Genomic DNA, 27,360 nt, shown 5'->3' with positions numbered 1-27,360 from the left:
TGGGTGAAAGAGGGAAGAGAGGCAATGGACTGAGTCATATCAAAGCCTTAAAGGGTAGTTAGTTCTAGAGCAATGGAAATGGATGCTGATTGTGACCAGTGTTATTACTTTTGTGATATTATCTTATTTTCTGCCGCCATTTGCCACTTAGAATAAAATGTCAGAAGTTGTAGGCAATTTCTTGTACTTTCAATTAAATTTGATGTGTAGAGGAGGCTTGACTTGGTTACATGTTGGGTTGAGTTTGGTTTAGGATCCAAAAAAAAGAACATCCTGGTTCTTTTTGTACCTACCAGTAAGAGAAAAATAATCCAGTTCAAAATAGACAAAATACATGACTAAGAAGTACACAGAAGAGGAAGTGACATAAAAAATGCATGAAAAGATACTCAGTTTTACAAGTAACCAGGAAAATGTGAATTAAAACAGTGAGATAGTATTTTACCCTTCAGATAGATTTTATAAATGTGTGCAAATATACATACACTTTATATACATAAGTGTGTATGAGTTCAATAAAACCGTGTAGGGCAGTGCAAAGGCACTACATTATGCTGATAAGTGTGTAAATTAGTACTGTCGCCTGAGCATATCCATTTATTGCCCATCATGTAGAAATGAAAGTAAATAAGATAGAGGTGCATACTCACTAATATGGATACATTTTTTAGAATAAAAACATATTGAATAAAAAGAGCAGGTTGAAGAATATGTGTAATATGATCTCATTTATATAAACTTTAAAACAAGATATATATATATATATATATATATTTAGATACCTAAGTATATATCAAATTGCATGAGAATAATGAACGTTGAATTACATGGTACTTCTGGGGAGGGAGAGAGAGGAGTGGAATCTGGAAGCTGTAATCAGAGCCTCCAACATGTCTATAATATTTTAATATGGCTATTATATTTTCTTTTTTTTTTAAAGGTACCTGAAGTAAATGTCTTAATGTTAGATATGCTAAAGCTCAATGGTAGATTTTCATTGTAGTCTCTATTTTGTATAAGTTTGAAATAATTCAAATAAAATTTCAGTTAAAATTTTTAAACAAAAAAGGTATTTTTAAAGGTGTTAGAAAAATGTTGTGTTAGCCATCTTGTTAAACTAGGGGGGTGGTGTGTAAACTGTGGAGTCTTCTTTTCATTTTCTCTAATTATGACACTGTTTTTGTCTTCTGTCTACACTAGATTTTGTTTCATTTATGCTTTTTATTGGCTTTTATGAACATACCGTTGCCTAGTAAAACAATTAACACATTTAAAATTGTGATTATTACCTAGTTAAATTTTACATTATTTTTGTTGCTACAGAGAAAGGATTTTTAAAAAGTTGTGGCAATTATATAGGTCAAAAGCTAGGAAAAGTAATAAAATTCATGTACAAGCTTTCACACAACTATTCATTTTCATTATTGCTAGCAGTGATTATATTGAAAGGATAATATATCACTGTTTAATAACTAGGTCTCTTTTCATTCAGAGATTTCTGGCACAGAATTTTTTGATAGCCTTTAAGCTTCTTTATTTATTCTAGAAATGATCCCTAAGTGAACTGTGATAAATTTTAGGATGAGCAACAGTGAATTAATAACAAACACTTACCTGTGATTACCTGGCTTGGCAGATTTTAATGTGAAGGATGAAATCACAGCTTTGGGAGACAGCTTGCGAGGGGCCTGTATGGATTCATTTTGGACAGAAAAGAAAGATGTTGGAAGATTTTTTTAATATTAAAAACATCTTAAAATATTAAAAAAGTACCAAAGATACTTTTATTGAAATTATAACCAGTCATTAAATTTTAAGCTTTATTGTACTTCTTAGGTGTGGAGGTAATAGATGTATTAGATAATCTTTTGGTTTTGGTAGAAGAATGTATCCCTTAAAAAGCAGATTATTTGTCTTTTGTTATTTTATTTTAATGTATAATTTGCTAAATTACCTGTATAAAACAGTGTAACTTCTATACCTCACATTTTTTAAATGTTTATGTTTGGTGATATGGTTGACATTTCAAACACATGATTTAATGCCTTATTGATGATAAACGGTTTCTAATTTTATATGCAATTTTCTTGACACTTATTACCTATCATTTGTATGCAACTGATAGATTTAGGAATGTTCTTTAGAGTTAGGACTGTCTCTGCCTTTTCACCTGCTTATATTTCACCACTTCAGAGAAATAAATAATAGTGTGTTTGGCCTGTAAGTGAAAACAAAAGTAAAAATATGTACAAAAATCCCTTTAAATGTCAGAGTACTTTACAGTGTATGTTAAGCATTATTTTAAAAACCTAAACTAAAAATTGAATTTATGTGATTCTAGAAGTAGCAGGAAAGTAAACAGTTGTCTGGTGACTTCATTTTATAAATTTTGGTAACTAATATTTATTGGGAACCTACTATCAAAGCAATATTTGCCACTTTTCATACTTTGTTCAGTTGTTATATCAACTCTGTGTATTAGATATTTCCATTATATCTGTTTTACAGTTGGAGAAATGTAGACTTAGGAAGATTTAATATTTTGCCAAAGATAGTATTGACTTGGTCCCTCTAATACCAAAATACTGATCAAAGATGAGAAAACAGGCCAGAAAATTCATGTTAGTGTCATATGATGAGCTTTACTTAACATTATGTGTCATTGGGAGCCAGCATGTTTAGATTCTAGTTTTGTTTCTATTTCTTATGAAGTATATATTTTTCTTTAGTATAATGCTTCATCCCAGCAACAAAGAGAAATCATTAAAAGTAGAAGCTTGGACAGGAGGCTACAAGAACCAATAGTATTAACAAAGTGGAGACATAGCACCATTGTGCTGGATACCAATGACAAGGTAAGACTTTTTTTGAGAAAGTCTCTTGAGAATTTTGGCAAATTCTTTATTATTTTATTTTCTCCTTCGTTGAATCTGATGATACCTTGGTGACTAGTGTTTTATTGTATTTGGCATCAGTTTGTCCCGGAATACGTTTCGGTTTTGAAGTGTTTTGATTTTTGCACAGTGGACCTTCTTATCTGTAGCTTAATGATGTACATAAACCTTGATACATTTAAGCCTAGAAGTTGACAGGGTTTTTTTGTTTGTTTGTTTGTTTGTTTTTGATAACCCTATTTTAAAGTCACATATCTGTTAATTGTCTTCAACCTCTAGGAGGTTTTATAGTACAGACAATTAATTTTCCCCATCCCAGGGAGATTGTAATCCTTTACCCTTTGTTTCCCTAAATGCTCTGTGCATATAGTGCTGCTTTCATCAGAGAAATAATGTTCTCTATTTCATACAGGGGATGAATTTTGATGCAAACTTCAGAATGGAAAAGCCACAAAGTTTTTAACTTCCTTGTTATATCTCTTTATGTAGCTGCATTTTGGGGATGGAGTAGGAAATCATTTCAAATTTTCAGAACATAGGCATACATGCTAATGTTAAAAGATGATGGTAGCAGCAACATCCCAATACTAAATAAATTAGTTTAGAAAGATATTAATGGGGACTTTTTAAAAATTTCACTATCAGGCTTCTCTTTTGACATAATTAACAGGTTTCCTGCATTTTTAAGTGTGTTACTGAGAGCAGAATGAATTCTCCTAAGGCATAGTTCTCTATATTTGGATACTTTGTCTTAAATTCCTTTATAAATTATCTCAATCTGTCAAGTTTTTTTTTAATTTTTTATTTTTATCTTTTGACTACAAGTGACTAAAATTGGTCTTTGTTAATTAAAAGGAGGATTTTTGTGGAGCTGTAGAAATAGTCTGCACATATTATAAGATAGACTAATGGAACAACAATGAAAGTGGTAGATCAGTTTCTAATTTATGTCTTGTATGGTTGAATGCTGAGGGCATATTAAAGGATTGAAATTCTGGGGTTTGTGCTATTGAAGGACACTTGAAAATACAGTACTATTGAGATTAACCTGAGTAAGATTCCTAGAGATTTTAATAGAAAAACTCATTTTATTCCAATAATCAGATTATAATTCAGGGTATTTAGAAAGCTGCCGAAAACCATATATAATGCTCTAATGTAAAAGCCATTATTGAACCAACTCCACTGCCTCATAATGCTGAGCAAAAAGGATGATTATTTTGGTGATGTAGACTTACAGTTTCTTCTTTTTAATCTTTGTTGAAATTTATGTTCAGTCAATTAGAATAACTTTCATGAAGTGCTTATGTTTCCTTTTTCATCTAATTGTTTCAGAGTTGTGAGGACGCGATTTTCTTGAGGCTAGATATTCACTTATTTTTGGTAGAAATGTCTTTTTTCCCCATCTATCCTTTATAAATAGAATCAGAGATAATTGCTTCACCCAGTAAACTTTCCTTTTAATCATTGGCTAATAATACCTCTTTAAGATTTGAGGCTATGCAAGAGGGACTATACCAGAACAAACTAGCTGACTAATATAAAGGGGTAAAGTGTGTATAACTTGAAATATAATTATAGAAACCTGCTGTGTAGCAAATGTTATGATGTTACAGACAATCTTGGAGGAGAGAGGTATGTGTATATTATGTGTGTATATATGTGGTGCATCTGTTTGTTTCTGCCTGTGTATGGTTTTTACTAAAACCTGCTGTTTGAAGACATTTAATACATATTTACATATGCATATACATTTATAAGTATACATAGATAAATGTATATATGTAAAATGGTTTCTTGTTTATAATTGAAATTGTTACACATAATTACTCCATTTGATGTGGTTTAATTTTTGTAGGACTGAGGTGCTATGAAAAAATAAATTATCATTCATTGTATTCATTTGCTTGTTTTCTAGTTTGTGGGTCATCAGATCTTTCCTCTTTTTCTCAGACTATTTTATTATTAGACACTCTTAGAAGTTAAGAAATTGAAAAATGAAATATCTGAATCTATCAGAAAAAGTACTTCAATTAGGCTAAGCTGAAATTTGGACATTAAGTATAATGTCTTTTTTAGAGATATTTTTGGTATGACATAAATAGTGTAGACTGAGGATGTTTGACTTGGAAGGCCAACCCTTCAAGGGTTTTTCCTGTAAGCTTCCATAACTGCCTAATTTCTCCACTTACATATTATGTAGGATATACATCTGAAGACTTTTCCCCAATTGAATGGATGTTAAATAACAGTTTTTGCATTATGATTTAATACAAATTTCCAGGTTTGTAGACAGTACGTTACCCAGCTTCATAAGCATAGAAAAATAGACTAATACACATGTGAAGATGAATGTTTAAAGAGATTATTTGGTTTTATAGGAAAATTAATAATTGGTATTGGCATATGATTTTTAAAATTCTCTTTTTCTTGGAGTTATTCAAAGCATCTAGGGGAATGGAGAAAATTTAAATGGAGCTTGGCTGTTGTTATCAAAAAAAATGTTTTTTCAGCCTTATCCTCCATGAATAGTCTTAAAAATATCTGTGTTAGAAATCACAAACCATGTTTCAGTAATTGCTTTAGAAATGTACATTATTGGTTTGCCCCTGTTGTATTCCTGTTGGCTTGGATTTTAAAATATTTTTTTCTGGTGAGTTATTAATCTTTAAATCTGAGGTGTCTTTTTTTGCATTTAAAAAATTTGACTTATTTCTAATAATTGGAAAGTGAGCTGTAAATTACTTTAAATGCTAATAGTAACTTAATTTCTTACGTAGCTGTTGACTAAAATAAAGTTCTCATTCTGACAGTTGTCAGGTAATTCCTGTGGCTATTATTTACCTAATCCTGGATATTCATACTTACCATACCAAGATCAAGTCAGTATGGTGAATATTACATTTTTATCCACAGTGTTTAGATTTTACCTACTTTAAATATGGTTAATTCAACCTGATGTAACATCATGATTTTAACCCAACATGCATCATTTCTTTGAGCAATTCTGTATGCAGTATTTGAATTTCACTGTAAATGGTGAAATACGCCGTATTTCATAAACTTTGATATCTGTAGTTTTCAAATCAGTACCATATTAGTTTCAGAGCTCAATATAGAAGGAAAATGACTAGAAAAATAATTTTCTTAGCTTCTCCTATTAAGTTCTCCCACTGTGAGTAAAAGGAGTAATATATAAAATAGAGTAACATTTTTCATTACTTATTTCTTATAGGAATCTCCACCTGCCTCAAAACCCTGCTTTCCTGAAAATGAGTCTTCTCCCTCTTCACCAAAGCACCAAGATACAGTTAGTATGATAGCTTGTAGTAAAATTTAGTCAAGATATTTCAATCATTATCAATAAATGAATCTTCTCTAAGTATAATATTTATTTCTTGGGCTTCTATTAAGCTTCATTGCTTTTTTTTTCTTCTTAAAAATAATTACAAATAACCCTGGCCAGTGGCTCAGTTAGTTGGCACATCATCCCGAACACCAGAAGGCTGCAGGTTTGATCCCCGGTCAGGTCACATACCTAAGTTGTGGGTTTGATCCCCAGTAGGGGCTTGAACAGGAGGCAACCCATCGATGTTTCTCTCACACCAATGTTTCTGTCTGTCTGTCTGTCTGTCTCTCTCTCTCTCAAAAAAAAAAAAATCAACAAACATATCCTCTGGTGATGATTTAAAAAAGGAATAATAATTACAATTGAAATAGGTTTAAATTCAAAACCAGGTTATACTGATTTAAAGACCCCTTTTGGTGAACAATATGGTATTTTAATGATTAATTTATATGCCATTCTTGTAAGTGATATTTGTTTGGTTTTTAGAAATAAATATAAAGATCCTTGGAGAATCCTATCAAATTATATTTGACCTTTTTTCCCTCAGGCCAGCAGTCCAAAGGTAAGAAGAATTTCCCTCCTTAATGAGCATAGATGCCATTGTTTTTCTCTATGCTATAAAATGCATTGCTCAGCCTATGCTAGCTGAGTATTGGAGAAATGAAACTCAACTTCTAAGTTTCCCCTAAACTGAAAACCTCCCATTGACCTTTCTCTATGTATCTGTCTTAACTGGGATGAAATTGTACTTGATCTCTCTATTTGAAGTTCCTCCCATTCTTTCCTGTAATTTGTGGACCCTGTTTTTCCTTGTTTGTTAGTTCTCTTTTCTTTTAGAAAGAAGACTGCAGTTTTTAATGAGGACTGCAAGATTTTGCGTGCTCTGGCTCTTGACTGATTCTCCAGCCTCACCTCATACTTCTTGGTTCTAATCTTTCCTCCTGGCTTGTTTTCCTCAGGCTACACTGCCCTTCTACACATTCCTCAAAGGAGCCTGCTTTGCAGCTTGAGGTCCTTGCACTGTCATTCCTCTGCCCACTGAAATATTTTTCTCCCACATCTTTTTGCCTAATTAACTTCTGTTTATTCATTAGAGCTCAGTTCAAACTTTGCTTCCTCAGAGAATTTTATTTAAATCTTCTAGATTTGGTCAAGTTTCCTTGTAATACTCTTCATGTCATTAAATTATATGATACTTAATTGCATGAAATTGAATAACTGTGCTTCTTATGTAATAGAGGAGCCTTGAATGCTCTATTAATAACCTGCCTTCCCCACTAGACAAAGAAAAGCTTCATTAGAGTAGGAACAGCATCACCCCAATACCTATTGCAGCACCAGGTAGTACATGTTCATTAAATGTTTGTTGAATGAATAAATGAAACCTTTAAAGCTTTTAAAAATATAAACTTTGTTACTTTTTAATTTTATGAAACTATAATAGACTGTTATTTATTAAGATACTTCCGAGTGCTTAGTCAGAGGCAAGGATTCCCACAGATGCCAAATTTTACTTTTCTAACTCTCTCCATTCTTTAACTTTGTCAGGTCTTCCATGGTTCATATCACCTGTTATACACATTTCCCTCTGACATTGCTCAGGTAGTTCCCCTGCCTCCAACGTCCAGACTAATCTCAGCATGATGATGATCATCTCTTTTTTTCTTTTTTCTGAACTCCCAGGTTACATATTGCATTGAATGGTATAAAAGTTACTTCATGTATCCCTTCTCCCCCCTACTGAGGTTTCAAACTCCTAAGGGATAGATAGGGACTACATTTTTACTTTTTTATCTTTTGCATTATTTTACACAGTTCTGGATTCACAAACATTAAAGATAAATGTAAACATATTAGTGGTTTTGTAAAGAATGAGTGTATGGATCTAAGGTGCTGTTACTACCATACTCTTTTTCAGTCCACCGCGGAAAAAAGCAGAAACCTCTTTAAGTTATTTTAAATATAGCTAATATATAATTCATAATAAGACCTTTATCAATTATTTCTATTTTGGTAAAAGGGAATTTCTAGGTAATCTTAGAAATAGGACTTTGTAAATGTTCTATATAGGGGTACAAAGGACTGTTTGCAAACTATTTTTCCCTGCATTAGCCATTTTCTGAAGGGTTTGAAAGCAACTAGACCTTCCTGGACTCATGACACCCTCTGATGGCCATCACCGGGAAGTGCCTCACCAGGGTTTCTTCTCTCGTTCTTTGTGTATCTCCAAGAGGAAACAAAACTAAACAGTGAACAACTCAGTAAATTCTACCTGCGGGCAGTCTGTTTCCACACAGCCACTCCTTTCCAATGGAATGGGGAATGCTGGGAAATGCGCCTCTTTCCTGCTGTCAGCCCCTCCTCACTGAGGCTTCTGCCCTCCTAGACTTCCCTTCCTCCCTCTCCCTTTGCTCTCTCTTCTCCTTTTGCCCTGGTTCCACCTAGTCTTGCCTGTCTGTCCCACTCTTACTCAGTTAATACAAGGAGATTTCTCCCCTTTTTTGGTGAGTTAAAATATGGTTGGAAGCCTTCAGAGGTTAGAAAAAGGAAGCCACGAATTTAGAGATGAATATGATATAATAATCAGTGTTCACTGTTGATGTCATCTTAAAATCTCTGCAAATTGCCCATCTACCTCTTCAAACTCTAGTTTTTTTTAAAAATCAAAGCTTTATTGAAATGTAATTCACATATCATGCAGTTCACCCATTTAAAGTGTATAATTCAGTTGTTTTTAGTATGTTTAGATATGTGCAACCATCATCACAGTCAGCTTTAGACCATTTTCCTCATCTCAGAAAGAAACTCTGTACTCTTCCTTAAGTAACCAGTAGTCTTCTTTCTGTCTTACTAGATGTGCCTTTTCTGGACATTTCATATGAATAGAATCATACAAAACATGTATTTTTCGACAGGCCTTGTTCACATATTTTCATCCAGTCTCTTCTAAGCAAACCAGATTTAAAACTCCATTTCTTAATATAAATTTTAGATATGTTCATTTTTATTTCATTTCTAGTTTTCAAATGCATTGTTATTTTCATAGATAACTGCACATCATTTTTGGAAATGGCAGTTGCATACATTTTAAAAAGTACTATATTTTCTATAAGATGACCTCAGTATGGATTGAATAGGATTTTTATGAACTGTTTTAGAACCTAATCTCTTTGTCACAGTGTACATGTTAGAATATGCATTTTAAAGTTCTCCATTCTGAATACTGAGTAAAATTTTAAAATACACAGTTTGGAAACTTGAGCTTTTCAACCTGTGTTTCCAATTACAGTATTGGAGAAAAAGACATTTTCAACATTTCTTTAAGAAAAGTATTAATGGAAAAAATTGGTAGTTTTTCCATTGAACGATACTATTTTAAAAGCTTTTAAAATGTGTAATTTGAATATCTAATTTTTTAATAGCACTAGTTTAAACTTTTTTTATTAAAGTGAAATTCATGTAACAAAATTAAACATTAACCATCTTAAACTGCACAGTTCAGTGACATTTCATACATTACAATGTGCAGCCGTCCCTTCTACCCGGTTTCCGACATTCTCATCCCTCAGAGGGGAGCTCACACACTCAAGCAGTCCATGTACATCTCCCCATCTCCCACCCTCTCCTCCTGCAGCCACTTGTTTGCCTTCTGTGTCTGTGGTTTATCTGTTCCGGAAGTTTCTGGCTCTTTTTCAACACTCTGTCACTGTGCATGCTTACTTTTACTGTATTACAAGAATCTTAGTATTAAACAATTATGATTAACAACATAAGAATTTTGATGGACTGTATTAATTTTTTTAAAATCCTCATCTAAGGATATGTATATTGATTTGAGAGAGAAACATTGATCAGTTGCCTCCTGTACATGCCCCAACTGGGGGTCAAACCTGCAACTTAGGTATGTGCCCTGACTGGTGATCAAACCCACAACCTTTTGGTGTGCAAGACGATGCTCCAACCAATTGAGCCACCCAGCCAGAAGTGGACTCTTGATTTTGGTACATAATACTTGCTAGCCAAAACTGGGAAATGCCTATTTTACTAAATTAATGCCAGGTTGATTAGAATTTCTGGGGCCTGCAAAGTAATTATGAACCTGTGGAAGTTTTCCTAAATTAATAGAACTGACATTGTATTATTTTCTTGCCTTACTAGGATATGGTAATCTTACTACATTTTTTTTGCTTAAAATTTAGCCATATTTTGCTAATCATTATTAAAACATTTGCTTATTTCATCAAGTTTTGGATATCAACCATATTTAGACTAAGATATATTCATGTATGAAAATGAGCATTTTTTACTCGACTTAAGATATTTTTATGAAGTTATTTTAGTAACACAAAAACATCAGCTAATATTTAATCATGTTCATTAGAGAAAGGATACCAGATAGTTTGAAATAAAGATCTAATTTTTTCCCACAAATATCTCACCTGTATAGCCAAACCTGTATTATTCATCTACCCACTTGGCATTTTTATGTCACATTCAGAATCTTCAGTGTTTGAAAGTTAAAGCTTGTATTTCTTTCTTGTGATAGCACTGCTAATTTGTTGGTCTAGTATTTCAAGAAAGATCTATTGAACTACAAAGATCTATAGATGCTGTATTAGACACTGGTCTTACATTGATGAATTAATAGATGCAGTCCCAGTGTACAAGCTAATGGAGTAGACAGTGAATAAGTAATAGATACGTAGTTGTACTTTGCATTAAATGCAATGAAAACACAAACAAACAAATGGGACAGTAGTACATAATGGGAGAGGTGGAGGAGCTCCTACTTACCAAAGGTCAGGGAGAGAGCTTCTCTTAAAAGGTGTCATTGAAGCTGAGATGCGACCATCTACCCAATTTGCTCAAGTTTGGGAGTCTCCTTCAGATCTTCCTTCTCACCCTCACATTCAGTTCCTGTCCATCTGTCCTCTAAATCTCACTCAGATCGGGGCCCTCTTCACTCTCTCTCTGTCACTGCCCTAGCTCAGGCCTTCAACGTCTCTTACGGAAATTATTACGGTAGAATGGTGTTCTGGTTGATTCCAGCCTGCCACCCTTTCTTAGTTCATTTTTTCTACTGCCTCATTACTCGCTCCCTCACCTCACCTGGTACTCTGAGGAAACTTTAAGGCCCTCACTATGATATGCTCTCTCTAGCTTCTGTGCCTTTGTATTATCTGTTTTTATTTTGTTTTGTTTTGTTTTTTCATCTCCTGTTTCCATCTAGCTCTTATTCCTAGTTTAAGCGTCAGTCTCCAGGAGGCCTTCTTTCTCTCCCAGGTTGTGTTAGATACACCTTTCTCATAGCACTTACCACATTGTATGGTAATCGTTTTTGTGTTTATACATTTTGGATATGGCAGATTTTGTTCTTACTTTATATCCAAGTTAGAATATTTAATACAGCTTTAGTACTTGGGTCTTGATCCCTGTAAGAATTTTGTGAAAGTTTTGGACCCTTTCCTTTAATGATGCATGTACACGCACAATTTAGTATCACTTTCTCCATCCAATGATTTAGGTAAGAATCTGTGATGTAGAGTGTCTCTCTCATCCTTAGGCCTAGACCGTTTGTCGGTATGGCTGTCCCTCCATGTTTTGACACCTGTATTTCCTTTCTGCCTCTGCTTTGTTGCCCTGTGAGTTTCAGTTTGGGCATTTTTATAAGCTCGATTCCTATGTCTCTGCCCTTCCAGTTCCTGTGCTCACATAGCCAATCCCCATCCTCTCAGATTAATATTGTTACTTAAGTTCCTATTTCATTGAAAGCTTCTTTTTCCTTCTCTGCTTCTTATAGTAAATGGAGGAATGATCTTACTGAACATCCTGTGCATACTTACAACTGTGTATTTGATGTTTTTCTTGAGAGACAGCAAAGAGTTCTTATAAAACATATCAGATTTATACATCTAAGGAGATCTAACCTATGCTCTATGGAAAAATTACATAAAAGCTTCATACGAGTATTTCCCAAGTTCTCAGTATACCAAAAATGTGGATCAGCAACAGTGTGTCAGCTTTGTTTATAGATGTGCATTTTTATCAGACAGGCAAAACTTTGAAACATTATTTCTTAGACATTATTAAGAAAATATTTACTATTATGTTCATCTTTCATACAAGAAAAATTTATTTTTTGTAATGAAAGACATGGAGAAAATAGCTGAGGTGTGAATTAAATAGAAACAAATTCTGGATTGGGAGTAATCTCCTCTGTCTGTATGTATGTGTTTCAGTTAAAGTAAAATTGACTGCTCCATCATGTACATACAGTGCTTCCTAATGTTGATGATTGCTATAGGCACAATGATTTGAATTAAGTTCATTTGAATATATAGGAAGCTAAATCAATGAGAAAGGGCTGCTTTAGTTCCACCAGGAATAATTATAAGATAACATTGAATTAGAGCATAATGACTGTTGCCTTTACAGTGTTTGATGATAAAGCTGTCACTATTTTTGACATCAACCAACTGATACATCTAGTTTTTTTACAGAGACCAATTTACCATCTGATAGTGTGTTTAATGAAGCACATACTAAATTTTTAACACCACATTAAGGCCAGTTCTATTCATAATACCATTACTTTTGAATAGTTTATTAAGTACATCACTACATTTGTTCTGTCTGGTTTTTGCATTCTGACAAAATGGAACAGTATCTTAATAATTTTCAGACTATATTGTTGTAAAGTAACAGCAAAATAAATAATTCATTTTTTGTGGTATTTATCATAGCATTGTATTACTTTCTTTGAACAGGAAGTCATTATTTGTTTTCCAGTGCTGACTTGTAGCATTTATATGGAAATCTAATTTGGTAGCAAAATACCTTATGGCTGCTATGACTTGGGAAGAGGAAGCTTTTAATTATAGAATTACTGAAACTAAATTTACAGATGTATTAGGAAATATATTCTAAAAAAGAACTAAACACATTACATACTAATCTTTTAAGCTAATTTTTAGAGTATCAGATCATTTTGATTCAGTCATGTGTAAGGATTATATATATATATATATACATCCACACACAGAGTATTATTCTGTTCCATAGGGTCAAGAGAAATATGGATTATTAAATGTAACGAAAATTACGGAAAATGGAAAAAAGGTTCGGTAAGTACATAAATCATAATGTTCTCATATGTTTCATCTGCTTGCAATAAAAACTATGGATATAATTATATTCTAGTAGAAATGTTTAAAAGGTTCATAAGAATGTCAAATAATATATTTTGTAATATCTTTACAAAATTTTGTATTACTTTACAAAAATTTGTACATACTTTACATATTTTGTAGTGTATGTAGGATTGTCATGAAATGTATGAAAATTTTTGTCTTGACATACTAAGGTGAAATTAAATTCAGAGGTGAAAAAACAGAGGATTCTGACCAAGAATTAGCTTTATTTTAATTTTGTTCAATAAAAAAAATGCACATGACAAAGACCAAAGGTATGCACAATATCTAATTAAAACGCAGTCACCTAAGAAGCTAATGAGATATAGTGTTTTCCTTCAGAGATAGAATACATATGTTTGTATGTACATAGGTTAATTCTTTAAACACAGTCTTTTGACAGTTTATCTTGGAGATGGTTTCATTTCATTGCAGGTAGAGCTGCCACATTGTTTCTAACTGCTGCTTAGTTACATATGGTATGGCTGTGTCACAGTTCATTTAACTTAGTTATTTGTAAGAATGTAATTATGCCTCTCAATTGTGTAAGGATGTTTACATTTTTTTAAAGAGTTTATTTATTTTAGAGAAGGGAAGGGAGGGAGAAAGGGAGAGAAACATCAATGTGTTGTTGCATCTCGCATGTCCCCTGCTGGGGACCTGGCTTGCAACCTAGGCATGTGCCCTACACAGGGAATCAGCTGGCAACCCTTTGGTTCACAGGCCAGCGGCGCTAACTCCATGAGCCACACCAGATAGGGAAGATGTTTACATTTTTTTTTGCAGTTACAAAGAAAATTATACCTAGTATCTTGGCCTAGCTTATTTTGCGGGTATGTAACAAGTCCTGTAGAGTAAATTTTACAAGAGTGGAATTGCTAAGCCATATACAGTGGTCATTTTGGTAGAGCATTCCAAAATGTTCTCTGAAGCATTGAATTGGCCCCTACCTCCCAATAGCAATGGATTTCTCCACACCTTTGCCAATTTAATATGTTGTTAGAGTCTTTGATTTTTGCTAATGGAGATTAGAGAAAATATGGTATTTTCATTTGCCTTTGTGTGGGGGTTGGGGAGTAGAGTGTCATAGCCATTAGTATTTCTTTTGTTGTTGTTGAATTGTCAGTTTATATCCTTTGTCTGTTTTTCTATTGGGTTGTTGGGTTTTTTTGATTAATATCTTAGTAAGATTTTATAATCAAAATGAGATCAGTTTGCTTAAGAAAGTTTAAAATCTACACATAGTTGAGTTTTCAAATCTATGTGGATGAGCAATCAAATCTGTGCTTTAGTTGAACTGTCTTTATTAGATTTTAGTACTTGAAAGTTTTAAATGCTCTGAAATAGCTTTACACTTACTGCAATTATCTGTTCCTTAAACTGTTCTTTAGTAGAAGTCACCTGTAAATTCGGTCTTTATTTTTCTCTTTCTCTCTTCGAATGTATATAGTGCAGGTAATTCTTTGGCCACTTTATTTTTATTGTTGTTTTAACCATGATAATTTTAAATTTTCTATCCCTTTTGGAATATTTTTGGTGATTTATGTTTTCCTAAGAATGTCATCTATTTTATCACCTTCAAATTTATTTACATAGAGTTGAGCAAAATAGTCTTTGAATTTCTAATGTATTAGTGGTTCACATATATTTATGGTCTGAGGACACCTTTAAACTCTTAAAAATCATTAATCACTGCAAAGAACTTTTGTTCATATTGTTTATAGAGAGATACTATGAGAAATTAAAGCAAACATTTTCAGAATATTTATACTCTTTTGAAACTAATGATCTATTACCTGTTAACATAGATAACATTTTTATGAAGAAAAAAAGTCTGTATTTTCTATTTCTAATAAAAAAAATTCTATGAGAAGGATACCTTGTTTTACATTTTCACAAATTTTTAATATCTGTTTCAATGGAAGAAGATTGCTGATTCTTGTCTCTGCTTGTGGCCAATTTGTTTTGACATAAGATTTTGATTGAAGTATGTGAAGAAAATTCTCCCTTAAACAGATAAAGTTGGAAAAGGGGGAATACTTTAATAGCTTTCTGAGATAATTGTGCATATTTTTTCTGCTGCACTGAAACTGACAAATGTAGTTGCAGTGAAGAATTTGAAAAACCATCAGTGAACTTTTCATACTGTTACATTAAAATCCACTGTTTAAAATGAATCTTTGCCCATTCATAATTTGGTAGCATCTTGTGGTCATTTGGAAAATACCAGTTTATTAAGTTTGCTGATTGCAAATGTTGACACATTTTCTTTCATAATGTCAAAGAATCACAAATCAGTAATATCAGAAAAGTCGTAAGTATTAGAAAATTGCCAACTTTACAGTTGGCAGATATGCCAAGTTTTCCAAAATCTACTTTCTCTTTGTAACCTTTAACTTTTTCGTGTCTAACAAAAGTTTGTTATGTGCCATTGAGTCAGCTCCGACTTCTGGCCACCAAGGATAAATGAGTGACTTCCATTATGTCCTGTCCTCACCCACCCTGCTTAGCTCCTGTAGATTCACCCCTGTGACTTTTATGGAGTCAGTTCATCTCGTATTTGGTATTCCTCATTTCCTGCTGCCTTCTAATTTTTTCAGCATTACTGTCTTTTCCAAAGAATCTTGCCTTCTTCTGATATGCTTGAAGTAGAACAGTTTCAGTTTTGTGATTTTTCCTTCAGTTGGTGTTTTAGGCTTAATTTGCTCTAGGACCCACCTGTTTGTCTTTCTGGCAGTCTAGGGTGTTCTTAGAGCTCTTCTTCAACACCATGTTTCAAGTGAATCCAGTTTTTCCCTATCAGCCTTCTTTACTGTCCAGCTTTTGCATCAGTACATAGTAATTAGGAATACCAGGGTGTGGATGTTCTTAGCCTTGGTCTCTAATGACACATCCATGCTCTTAGTGATCGTCCCTAATTTCTTCCATTGCTGCCATTCTGAGTCTCCGCCTTCTCTGCTTTTCTTGGCTGCAATCTTCATTTGAATTAATGACTGAACCAAGGTAAGCAAAATCTTTAACAGTTTTGGTGTGTTCATTGTGTATGTTAGAATTGTGTATTTCTTCTGTAGTCATGATATTTCTCATCTTAATGTTTAAATGCAGTCCTGCTTTGACACTTTATTCTTTCACTTTCATCAGAAGTTGTTTCAAATCATTACTACTTTCCACCAGTAAGGTGGTGTCATCTGCATATCTTACTGATACCTTACATTACTGAAATCTCTTCCACCAATTTTCACTCCTTTCTCTGAGTCTAGCCTAGTTTTTTGTATGATATGTTGTACATACAAATTAAACAAATAGGGAAATAAAGTGTACCCTAGTCTGATACCTTTTCCTATAGGGAACCATTCCGTCTCTCTATATTCTGTCCTGGCAGTATCTTCCTGTCCACCATACAGGTTACACATCAGGGCAGTCTAGCACTGAGGCACGCCTTTTTTTTTTTTCTCTCCCCCCCCCGCCCCAGAGCAACGTAGAGCTTTTTATGATTCACACAAATGATCTATAAAATGTAGACCAAGCTTCTTCTGAAATTCTTTGTGGCACTCCAGTGTCCAGTGAATGATAGCAATTAGATGTTGAGTGGCTTTTTTTTCCTGAATCCACTTTAACATTTAACATGTCAAAAAACACCATTATTTATTGTCTTTGAAATGAAAGAGATTTATTTTGGAGATCTTTATTTTTTTTGAGATAATGTCTTTTTGCCAAATAATCAAGTCTAAATAACCATAGTTTGTCTATTAGTTTTTTTTCAGGCAAAAATTTGGGTCCCATGAAAAAAATGTGACTATTTCTGTTTGTAACACATTTACACAAAGTGCTTCAGTTCTTGAGGCAACTGTTAATTCAGTGTTCAAATTTCAATATTTTTCTCACATATTTAACTCCTGTAGTTTTTATTTTGAAAATTAAACTGAAGTTTATTTTAAATGGAAATACATATTAGCATTTTTCAGTGTAGGGAGTCAGTAGACATTATTTAAGGACAGAGATTGAATATAAAAATTTAAAAATAAAAATAAATTCTTCCAAAATAGTTTAAGACATGTGCACCAAACTAAGTAGTAAAATAAAATGAAAATATAAAAATGATGACAGAAAAGGCGCCAAACAGCCTATCAACAGGCGCAAATGTACTGTACTCATCTGTTGAAAGTAAAAGGTGCTCAGACTAAAGCATAAAATAAAGCTCCATTGAATACTATATATACAAAAAGACATCAAAAAATGATCCAGAAAATTTTTTAAAAAACAAACACTTGTCAAAGACAGAGTAAAAGCTGGAATAGGGAACTTAATACCAGGCAAGTTCAATTCGGGGTAAAATCATCAAGCACCACAAAGATGAGTACTTAAAATGATAAAGCACTGTGAATAAATCTGTGGATATTAAGGATAGCCATTCAACAAATAAGCATGAACAACCATAAGCAAAAAGAACAGGAAATAACAAGAAAAATAAATAGAAACTTGGTAGTAGTAAACTTTTTCTTAAATTTTTTCCCCTCATTTTATTGAGAAATAATTGCCATATATCACTGTGTAAGTTTAATGCATACAGCATAATGGTTTGTTTTACATATATTGTGAAGTGATTAGCTCAGTAGGTTCAGCTAACATCCATCTTCTCATATAGACAGAATAAAAAGAAAAGAAAAAAGGAAAAAAATGTTCTCCTTGTAATGAAAACTCACCGGATTTACTCTATTAAACAGCTTTCCCGTATATCATAAAGCAGTGTTAGCCCTAATCATCATGTTGTACATTATATGTCTAGGATTTATTTATGTTATAACTGTGTAGTTTGTACCTTTTGACAACATTTTCGTCCAATTTCCCCTCCCCTACCCTCTGCTTTTTTTTCTATGAAGTTTTATTGTGTTTTGTTAAGATTCCACATACAAATGAGATCATACAGTATTTGTCTTTCTGTGTCTGACTTATTCACTTAGTATATGTCTTCAAGTTCTGTTCATGTTGTCACAAGTGGCAGGATTTCCTTGTTGTTGTTTTTTAATGGTTGAATAATATGCCATTATATGTATATATACCACAACTTCTTTATTCATTCATCCATCAGTCAGCACTTAGGTGGATTCCTTATCTGGGCTATTGTGAGTAATGTTACTGTGAACTTGGGAGTGCAAATATTTTTTCGAGTTTAGTGTTTTTGTTTCATTTGGATATGGTCCCAAAAGTGGAATTGCTGGGTCATAAGGTAGTTCTATACTTAATTTTTTGAGGAACCTCCATACTGTTTTCCGTAGTGACTGTACCAGTTTATAATCCCACCAGCAGTACATAAGGTTTCTCTTTCTCCACATCACTTGTTATCTCTTGTCTTTTTGATGATGGTCATTCTAACAGGTATGAGGTGATATCTCATTGTGGTTTAATTTGCTGTAGTGATTTGAGCATCTTTTCATGTGCCTATTAGGCTTTCATATACCTTCCTTGAACAAATGTCTATTCAAATTATTCACCCATTTTTAAATTGGGTTACTTGATCTTTTGCTGTTGAGTTGTATGAGTTCTTTATGTATTTTGGACAGTAACCCCTTATCAACTTTATGGTTCGTAAATATCTTTTCCCCATTCCATAGGTTGTCTTTTCACTTTGTTGATAGTTTCTTGTGCTGTGCAGAGCTTTTTAGTTTGATGTAGTCCCACTTGTTTATTTTTTTAGTTTATTTTTTATTGTTGTTCAAGTACATTTGTCTCCATTTTCCCCCACTAGTTTCTCCTGCCCCCACCTCCTACCTCCCACCCTCAATCCTGTCCACCTTTGGCTTTGTCATGGGTCCTTTACACTTGTTTATTTTTTATTCTGTATTTGTACTTTAAGTGTCATATTTTAAAAAGTATTACCAAGACATGTCAAGGAGTTTTATTCTGTATTTTTGATTAGGAGTTTGTGGTTTTGGCTCCTACATTTAGATCCATTTGGAGTTAATTTTTGTTCAGTGTTGTAGGATACAGGTCTAGTTTCATTCTTTTAAGTGTGAATATCCAAGTATCCCAGCACCATTTATTGAAAAGATTGTCTTTTTCCATTGAGTAGTCTTGTGAAATATTAGTTGACTGAGTAGTAATAAACTTTATTTTTTTTTCTTAATACTTAAAGTTTAGACAAAAAAAGAAATAATAATGTAGGTCTAATCGATAGATATTAAATTCTGCATTCTGAAAATGGAGATTAAACCTTTTTTTTTTGAGTGCCTGTAGAGTTTTTACAAAACTGGCCACATGTTTGGCTATAAGGTAAGCCTTAATAAATTCCTGTAGTAGACATATTTGACATCTATTTTAGTCTGCCAGCAATTGACTTCCCTTAAAGGTAAACATTGGTAACCTTTGCCATGTGGATTGAATGAGAATAAATGAGCTTTTCCTTTATTTATTTCTGTATTCAGAATGCTGGATTAGTACCATGTGAGAATAATTAGGTATATACTTACTCTGATAACTTATATCTCTGATTAATTTCATTTGTTTTGGGGCCTTAATGGTCAGGTTGGGACCATACAATTATTAATTTCCAGTAGCCCCATCCCCAGTGAAAACAATTAAAATGTCAGTAATGGCTGTGAACTGTGGACAACATTGATAACCACTAAATAGTCTTTGATTTTTAAAGTTTAGGTGAAAAAACTGGGGAGTTGAACTTTCACTGGTTATCTTTATAATTACAGAAAGAACTGGTTGTCTTCTTGGGCCGTATTGCAAGGTTCATCTTTACTCTTTACCAAAACTCAAGGAAGTAGCACAAGTTGGGTAAGTATTTCTTTTCTTTGGAGGCTTTATATTACAATACATTTAAAGTATGTGGATGGTATTTATTGTAACCGAAGTTCATGAAGTATTCCACAGTCCTTCTATCTATAGCTAGTGTGAAAGTAAAAGTAAATGAAAAGATGAAATATGGCCATCTGCAACAACATGGTTGGATCTTGAGAATATTATCCTAAGTGAAATCAGTCTGCTGGAAGAAGTCAGGAAACATGATTTCATTCACTTGTGGGATATAAAACAGAAAGCAGCAGCAAACAAACAAGCCAAATGAATAAAAATTCATAGACACAGACAGCAGTGTGGTAGTTACCAGAGACAAAGAGAGGTGGGAGGCGGTAGAAAGAGGGCAAAGGGAGCCAAATACATGGTGACGGAAGGAGACTTGACTTTGGGTCGTGAACACACAATGCAACATACAGACAATATATGATAGAGTTGTACACTTGAAACCTGTATACTCTTACTAACCAGTGTCACTCCAATAAATTTGATAAAATTAAAGAAAAAAAAGAACGAAGTTTTCTTAGTAAAAGATGCATTTTGACTCATCAGAGAAAGAAGAGGGATAATTAGAAAAGTCTAGTAAGTAGTTTTTATTAAAATCAGCAACTTCTATTTTATCCATTGAATTGAAAGATGGGCATGCTACTTAGGCATGATAGAAAAATAAATTTCTTGATCCATTTTTAGGATGTAAAAGCTCTCCTATGTTTGTGGCTTTGCTATTTGAGGTATGTAGTCAGAAAATAAGCCGACTGTATCAAACTCCACCCTGAGCTGATCTGACTCCGGATACTAGTCAGTGATTCACATGTTCATGTCTATATATAATATCAGCCAGCTTTTACAAGAAAAAGAAATGTCACCATTACTTGTAGGATTTTTGAAGCCTTTTGTATACTGAGTGTTTACTATTGTTACTCATCAGTGATTTATAGTATAAATACTAAAAATTATAATTTGTGCCATCATTTGTGCTAACACTGTTTGAATGCCTAACATGTGTTAGGTATAATTAAGTGCAATTAGAGAAACATAGTTTAAGAGTCAGTGACCTAGCCAATATTGAAATTGTAGAATTCTTATGAATTTTAACCTTTAGGGATTTACTATTTGAATTTTTACCTTTAGATGAAATTTCATTATACATTGTTAATAATATATGAGGTCTGTCCAGAATATATCCAGCCATGTCATATGAGAAATAGAGAAATTTACTGAAGAAGATACAGGAAACATTGTACATAGGACAGTGATGCCTCAGTCCCCTTCAGAGTAAGCACCTTGGGACCTCACAGTTCTCCCAGTCTCCATCAGCTGCCCCATCCTATTTTCCTGAATCTAATCGATAGTCTGCAATCTCTTTCAAAGGTGATTTTAGTTTTGGGAAAAGCCAAAAGTCCCAGAGTGCCAAATCTGGGCTCTATGGGGGTTGAGTCACCTGGGTGATTTGATGTTTTGCCAAAAAACTCTGCACAAAACGTGATGCATGAGCAGGCGTGTTGTCATGATGAAGCTGCTGATCACCAGTTGCACATAGCTGCAGGCTTCCAAATCACCCATATAGTTTCCATGGAGGAATGTTCAAACTTAACAGTTTGATGCAGATTCATTGCTCTACTTGCTCAGTCATTCTGAATGTGATGGCCACACAGTACACATGCTCACTCAACTGCGTCCACTGCCCCCACTGACCAATATAGTGAAGTCATTGTTCACACATCTCGTTCTGGCCCACTTTCCTTGGCTGCCAGGTTACGTCGATGTCATGCAGACTGTTCTTGTTATATTAACAATGGCTGGACTTCTTCTTGACAGACATTATATAGTAATCGCCCAGGCCAGTGTGGCTCAGTTGGTTGGAGCATCGTCCTGTAAACTGAGAGGTCATGGGTTTGATTCCTGGTTAGGGATACATGCCTAGGTTATAGGTTCAATCCCTAGTTGGGGCATGTAAGAGAGACTACCAATTGATGTTTTTTCCTCACATTGATGTTTCTCTCTCTCTCTCTCTTCCTCTTTTCCCCTCTCTAAAAATCAATGAATATGTCCTTGGGTGAGGACTAAAATAATAATAAGAAGAAAAAATACCATTTCAGATTGATATAATTAAATAAAATACAGTTACATTGTGTTTTGTAGTCTCAATAAAAGCTAAACAGATTTGGAATATGGTAAAATGCTTGGTTATGCAGTCAGTTCTTAATTTTTATTTTATGGCAAATATAATAAAAAGTCTCAGACTACCTAGCTTTTTTCTTCCCATATGTAACACATATTCAAGGAATGAAAACTAATTTAAATAGATTAAGTAAAAGCAAGTAAGTTTATTCAAATAAAAAGTGTGTAGGTATAATGTATTTTGGTATATACAACATTCATAAGTATAAAAAAATTGGTTCAGTAGGCAGGATGTTTTTTGTAGCTATTTTTATTAATTTCTGGTTAATTCCTTTCATCATGCAAAAATCAGCAAATACAGTATGTATCTTACATTTTCTTTTATAGACAAAAGCTGTCACATTATGTATACTTTCGTATTTTGCTTCCTTTTTCTCTCAGGAATATATATTGGAAATCACCCCACTCAGCCCATAACAGTCTTCTTCAATCTTTTTTAGGGTTAAACAATATTCCATTATGTGGATGTTCCATAATTTGTTCTAAGGATGGACATTTAGGTTGTTTCCTGATTTTTCTGTTACAGAATGCCACTTAAGGTGCTACTTTATTAACTCTGTAATACTGATTGTCCAAAAGATTTCAAAGAATTCTAACTTTGTATCTTTGCTCACTCCAATTAGATCTGTTGTAGGTAAAATGTATCCTGAAATACAGTGAAATCACCTCTTACCTGAGGATGAGATGCTAATGCTATCATATAAGCCAAAAAGATAAAAATCACCTAGTGTAAAAATTACCCTTGAATATCTCTTTGGAAAGTATTATGTTAGAACTCAATCTTTAGCAAAGTTGAAATTTTCCTTCTGTTGGGTTTGGTTGGTTTCTGTTAAGGGGTCATGTTATAGAAGAATTGTTCTTTAAAAATTAGATTTACCCAATGAAAAAACCTAAACCAGGAGTGCTTGAGGAAGTACTTGGTTCAAGTTCTATACTCACTCCAGGGTATATACTTATTCATGGAATGCTGATCAAAATCATTCATGCTTTGTATTTATGTTTGCTTCTGTGGATAACTAAAATTGAATAAATGAGATGTATATATGTGGATGCAACTCCACTTTATAAGATTTATTTTTGCATAGATGCTAAATCCAAAAATCCAATGAGCTTTTTCTTCCCCATAAGGGTAGATACATTCCATTAGTTTTCTGGAAAATATTAGTTATTTACTAGTTTGTTATATCAATAATATAAATTATACTTGCTTTTTTCTTAACTAATTTCACCTCATTTGTCCAACAGACATGAAAAGCTGTTGTGTTCTGGGCATTGAGTTAAACTTTGGGGTTTGCACATAAATTACATGGTTTCTATTTTCGTAGCTTACATTATAATGGGGAATATCAACACATTCACAGTTATACAATGTGTCATATGCTCCATCTCAGAAAACATTCATCATATTCCTTGAGTATCTGTCATACAGATACTGATAGTTATTCAAGTTTCTAAAAACAGTCACTTTTGAGGGTGATGATTTTTTGTTGTAGGGGCTGCCCTATGCAGTACAGGGTGATTAGGAGATGATAGTAGAACCCATCTCTCCTGATGTAACAACAAAAAATGTCCCCAGACATTGCCAACTATGCCTTGGGGGGACAAAATCACCTCTGTTTGAAAACTGTCTCCTAGAGGAAGGGGATGGCGACCTAGATGGTAGGGCCACCTAAGACTTAGAAAGGGATACCAGAGGCCATTCGCCAGCAGATCAGAAGGAGGGAGCTTAAGAATTTCTGAGGAGGGGACTGAGCAAGATGGCAGAGGACCAGAAATGACTTCCACTACCCCTGAAATTCTTTGTTGTGATTATAGCTAAGACAAGTCTGTTTATTAATGTATAAAGCGTGAATGTATGTAATAACAAAGTCATAAAATATTCTGAGATAAAATTAGGGCCTTTGCAAAAGGTATTTGGAAGTTCAGCTTTGCTGTGTTCTGTCTGCTTGTAGAATCGTATTTTTGTCTTAATCTGGTTTCATTAATGCTTTTCTCTTGTGTGTCATTTTGCCATTGTGCCGTGTTATGATCTTGTCATTTTCTTCCCTTTTCCATCAAGTCATTCTGCCAACAGGGCTCAGTCTCTGAGATCTTGCCTTCGCTGCTTCCTTCTTCTGTCAGCCTGCTGTCACATCTGTAAAATCTGGTCCTGCTTCCGCTGTCCCTGTGTGTGTGCTTGTTCATGCCCCTTGCCACAATCATTTTTTTCTTTGCCATGAAGCATGAGAGGGTGATTACAGTAGAGAAAACTGAGACTAGATTTTGATAAAGAAAGCCTAACAAACACAAGGTTTTTGCCAGCCATATTGAATGCATCTTTCTAGCATTCCGTGTCATATTATTGTATTTTACTTGGTTGTTATATCCTATCTGGTTAGCTATTTGTGTCTTAATTTATATGTAGCAAACCATCTACTGAGCATGTAGTGACAAGTTAAATTGATTTTTTATCATTTTGTTAAATGTGTGCATTTAAGTTTTAATAACTTTTGAGATTGATCGTTTTTGCACAGAACGTTATCTATGCTCATTGTAGCTTTATGGTTAATTAAATGTCTTTTGAATGACAAAAGGTACTTAAGAGGGCCAAGAATTTGTAGAATAGTTTAAATTTTTATCATTTCTTTTTGAGTACACTAACAAAAATTCTATATAATATCCTAAATTTTTGTTGTAACAAGCACTTATTTAAGTCACATTGCTAGCCACAAAGATGAAGTAAAAGGAAAAAGATGAAGTTGAACCATTTATTAAATGTGAAGCTATTGAGGAGACTGACATTATGAGCAGTGACTAAGTTCTCACAAGGTTCATAAGATCCATTTCCAATGACAAACCTAATTTGACTTGAAAATATTTTAGGAAATGAAATTTCCTCTAACAAATCATTAGGACTTTAAGATTATAGTTCATCAGCCCTTAAAGATTTTAAAACCACCAAATCTTTTAATAACATAGGAATGCTGTTTTCTATTCTTAGTTAACAGACTAAACAAAAATTTAAGTTAATGATAGCAAGTACAGTGTGGGGCTACATTTAACATGGATTTTCTACTGTTTGCTAGCTCTTACCTGATTTACCAAACAGCTGGTTAAGTGCTTCTTCTTCTTCAGCCACCCGTATCAACTATCTTCCTATTCTTTTCACAGTTCCCCATTAAATTGCTAAGGCTTTATAGCATCTGCTCTAGTTACAATTTCTAACAAAGGCTGCATAAAAGAACATGGGACTTAGAGTTTTCTTGTTTCATAAATTATTGGTAATTGTTGACAACATAAATAGTTGATAAGGAAATAACTCTTGAAGTCACAAAATCATAGAATATTTATTACATTGAATGTCTGCCAGATATTATTTATACATATATTGCCTTGCCTTTTTTAACCCATTATTTTACATAATCATGTTAAGTCTAGGATAAATGCCAAGAAATGGAATTGTTAAGGTAAAGAATACATGTGTTTGTAAATAGAATGACCAATTTTCCCTCTGTAGGAGTTGTTCCAATTTATACCCATTTTATTCTCCACTTACATAAGAGGGTCTCACCAACCTAGTTTTTCATCAAATGTTTGGACTGACTTCCTTCTTTCCTCCCGTCTCCCCTTCCTCCCTCCATCCCACCCATACTGTTAGGTGAAAAGATGTTAATATGGCTTTATTTTGTATTTTTCTTATGACAGAAGTTGTGACAATTCATTTCCTTTTCCATGAGTGTATGTTCATGTCTTGCAGATATTTTTCAGTTTTAAAGTGGGAATTGTTATTTTATAATAGGAAGGAGAAGTTTTTGAGATAATCACCTGTTTGATTTATCATTCATAATATATAATTGGTCTTAAGTCTTTTTCAATGCACACATATCCATGAATATTACATAAAGGTTTTTCCTTCCTTCTAAAATGAAGTTTGGAAGTAATCAGTCCAAACCAGAGTTCACAGTGGACCTTAAGGGGGCGACGATTGAGATGGCTTCAAAGGATAAATCCAGCAAAAAGAATGTATTGGAGGTAATACAGTTTGTTCTAAGATTAATTCACTTTCTTAACTGTCATGGGATCTTTTTTGAGTTATTTTAGGAAATGATCTTTTAATGTGACAAGTTTTGGTAAGTTTGGTCTTTAAGTCAGCTTGTGTTATAATTTAAGGGGAAAAAAAGCTGATGTAACTATCTGGGCTTTATTTGCATAAATTATTAAATCTCAGACTATATATTACAAGCTTTTGTTCAAATCTTGCTTTTCCCCAGCAACAATAAAAAGGGTATGGTTTCCTTTGCCTACTAAATCTAATATAAAAATAAACAGTAACTTTACATTTTGTCATTAAAAATCCTCCACAGTAATGTATGATTCTGCATCAGTTATTTATTGCTGCATATCAGACTATTACACAATTTAGCAGCTTCACAGTCATTTTGTTTGCTCAATTTGGCCTGTAATGAGCTGAGTTATTCTTCTGATCTCACCTGGAACCTTTCATGAGGCTTTAGTCATCTAGTGGCTTGAGTGGGGCTGGATGGTCTAGTTCACGTCTGGTATTGGTGCCAGCTGTTTGCTAGGCCTCTTTCTACACAAGGTCTCTCATTCTTAAGGAGTCTACCCCAGGCTTCTTTACATGACGACATCAGGGTTCCAGGAGTCGGGAGAGAAGCTGCAAGATTTCTTGAGACCTAAATTTAGAAGTCTCATGTCAGTGTGTTCCATTGGTGAAAACAAGTCAGAGGCCAGCCAGGTATTCAGGGTTGTGGGGAACTAGAGTATATCTGCTGATGGAGCAGCAGCAAAGTCACATTCCAGGGGAGTGTGGATACAGAGATGGGATGAATTTTTGAGGCTGTCTTTGCAAATGATCTTCCAGAGATCCCAAACTTTCTTACAGCCTGTTTTAGTCTTTTCGTAGCTTGTTGTCTAGGCAGGTTGGATTAGTTGCTCTTTTCCTGCC

At 33.7% G+C, this 27,360-nt stretch overlaps 1 protein-coding gene across 5 annotated transcripts in view; it reads left to right on the top strand.

Annotated features, from left to right (window-relative positions):
- ARHGAP12 (Rho GTPase activating protein 12) overlaps positions 1 to 27,360 on the top strand; it is a 106,450-nt gene that overhangs the window by 66,006 nt on the left and 13,084 nt on the right. For 4 of the 5 annotated variants that reach the window (XM_054592216.1, XM_054592244.1, XM_054592210.1 and 1 more), the window contains 5 exons: positions 2,730 to 2,855; positions 6,130 to 6,204; positions 13,306 to 13,367; positions 20,135 to 20,216; positions 26,325 to 26,426. In XM_054592216.1, the coding sequence (XP_054448191.1) occupies positions 2,730 to 2,855; positions 6,130 to 6,204; positions 13,306 to 13,367; positions 20,135 to 20,216; positions 26,325 to 26,426 (447 nt within the window). The remainder of the gene's footprint in view (positions 1 to 2,729; positions 2,856 to 6,129; positions 6,205 to 13,305; positions 13,368 to 20,134; positions 20,217 to 26,324; positions 26,427 to 27,360) is intronic. The other variant, XM_054592226.1, reaches the window with a different exon arrangement.

The sequence above is a fragment of the Pteronotus mesoamericanus genome, unplaced genomic scaffold (assembly GCF_021234165.1).
Source record: "Pteronotus mesoamericanus isolate MK-2021 breed Mesoamerican mustached bat unplaced genomic scaffold, CSHL_Meso_final contig_130, whole genome shotgun sequence".
NCBI lineage: Eukaryota > Metazoa > Chordata > Mammalia > Chiroptera > Mormoopidae > Pteronotus > Pteronotus mesoamericanus.
The sequence above is the reverse complement of the archived record's forward strand: the minus strand, read 5'-3'. Positions and strand labels throughout refer to the sequence as shown.